Source organism: Cannabis sativa, chromosome 9 (assembly GCF_029168945.1).
Source record: "Cannabis sativa cultivar Pink pepper isolate KNU-18-1 chromosome 9, ASM2916894v1, whole genome shotgun sequence".
NCBI classification, from domain to species: Eukaryota; Viridiplantae; Streptophyta; class Magnoliopsida; order Rosales; family Cannabaceae; genus Cannabis; species Cannabis sativa.
This window is the reverse complement of record NC_083609.1, coordinates 25,535,027-25,537,073: the sequence shown is the minus strand read 5'-3', so window position 1 is coordinate 25,537,073 and position 2,047 is coordinate 25,535,027. Positions and strand designations below refer to the sequence as shown.

At 52.7% G+C, this 2,047-nt stretch overlaps 1 protein-coding gene across 1 annotated transcript; it reads left to right on the top strand.

Moving 5' to 3' along the window:
- Positions 1-231: 231 nt before the first annotated feature.
- On the top strand, positions 232-1,789 carry LOC133031577 (uncharacterized; the record flags this gene model as incomplete). The annotated part of the gene is made up of 1 exon (XM_061105111.1): positions 232-1,789. A coding segment is annotated over exon 1 (1,515 nt), but the record flags the coding sequence as incomplete, so codon positions are not given.
- Between the last annotated feature and the right edge of the window lie 258 nt (positions 1,790-2,047).

Genomic DNA, 2,047 nt, shown 5'->3' with positions numbered 1-2,047 from the left:
CTGGGAGTTGCGGTTTGCGGAGATGCAAGCCAGGATCGAAGAACAAGACCTCGAGATTCAGAGGTTGAGACAGCAGGGTGCTCCTGCAGTTCCAGTGCCAGTAATTCCAGTGGCACCTGCCCCTGCTGCCCAGGCCGAGATGGTAGTGGCGGCCCATAGATTGGAGCCTTTGTATGAGAGGTTCCGGAAGCAAGCACCTCCGGTATTCCTGGGAGGTCCTGATGTGTCGAAAGCCGAGCAGTGGCTTACGGTGATCACCAGAATCTTGAACTTTATGGGTGTCACCGGCAACGACAGAGTGGTGTGCGCCACATTTCAGTTCCAGGAGGATGCCCTGGTATGGTGGGACATGGTGTCTCAGATTCACGATGTCACCACCATGACTTGGGAGAGGTTCCAGGAACTCTTCAACGCGAAGTACTACAACGAGGCGGTTAGAAGCGCCAAGAGAAAGGAATTCGTTCACCTGACCCAGCGGGAGAACATGAGTGTCACTGAGTATACTACTCAGTTCGACCGGTTGGCGAGGTTAGCCTCGGGAATTGTGCCGACCGACTTCAGCAGAAAGGAGAAGTATCTGGACGGGTTGAATCCCAAGATCAGGCATGACCTGATGATTACCACTGACGACAGCACCACCTACGCTCAGATGGTGGAGAAGGCACTGCGAGCTGAGGGCGCAGTGGGATGTATGTCAGATTCAGCCAGTACTCCGGTTGGTGGCGGAGCTCCTACCCCTCCTGCATCAGGATTTAGCAGGGGGAGTAGTGGTTCGGCCATTGATCAGAGGAAGAGGGCACCCACTGCTTCCGGCGGCTCGAGTCAGAACAAAAGGTTCCGGGGGAACCAGAACAGAGGGAGTCGTCCTGGTGGTAATGAGACTCGCTTCTCCTATCCCGAGTGCCCTAGCTGCAAGAGGCACCATCGGGGAGAGTGCAAGGGGCAGGGATGCTTTCATTGTGGCATGCCCGGGCACTTCAAGAGGGAATGTCCCCAGCTCCGGCCAGAGGCACCGAGAGCTCCAGCGATGCCCACTCCAGCCAGGGTATTCGCGATCACGCAGGCTGATGCAGATGCCAGCCCATCAGTTGTTACAGGTCAGATTCTTATTAACGACTCGCTTTATTCAGTGCTGTTTGATTCTGGGGCTACACGTTCTTATGTGGCGGCCAGAGTCTTTAGTAAGTTGGGTAGACCCTTTGATAGATATGAGTCAGGGTTTGGAACCCTGTTACCTGGCGGAGAATTGGTTATCTCCAATAGGTGGATTAGGTCTATGCCGATCAGGATAGATGGTAGAGAGTTGAGCGCTGATCTGATAGAGATGAGCTTAGTCGAATTTGATATTATTTTAGGAATGGATTTCCTATCTAAATATTCGGCGAGCATTGATTGCAAGAGGAAGATGGTGGTCTTCCAACCAGAAAGTGAAGAACCGTTCGTATTTGTGGGTTCGGTTCAGGGATCTCGGATCCCGGTGATCTCGGCTATGTCAGCGAGAGAATTATTGCACGGTGGGTGCTTAGGGTTTCTGGCCGTGGTGGTGGACACCACTCGGCCAGACACCATTCGGCCAGAGGACATCAGCGTGGTTCGGGAATTTTTGGACGTTTTTCCCGAAGAACTTCCAGGGTTACCACCTCAGCGGGAGATTGACTTTGTGATTGACTTGGCACCAGGGGTGGATCCGGTTTCTAAAGCCCCGTATAGGATGGCTCCAGCTGAACTTAAGGAGTTAAAGATTCAGCTCCAGGGGTTGCTTGACATAGGGTTCATTCGGCCCAGTGTGTCACCCTGGGAGCCCCGGTTTTGTTCGTGAAGAAGAAGGATGGATCGATGAGGATGTGCATCGACTACAGAGAGTTGAACAAGCTGACGGTGAAGAATAAATATCCATTACCTAGGATCGATGACTTGTTCGATCAGCTTCAGGGGAAGACGGTCTTTTCTAAGATTGATCTCCGTTCGGGTTATCATCAGTTGAGGATCCGAGAGGAGGACATTCCAAAGACGGCTTTCCGCACTAGGTATGGACACTACGAGTTCC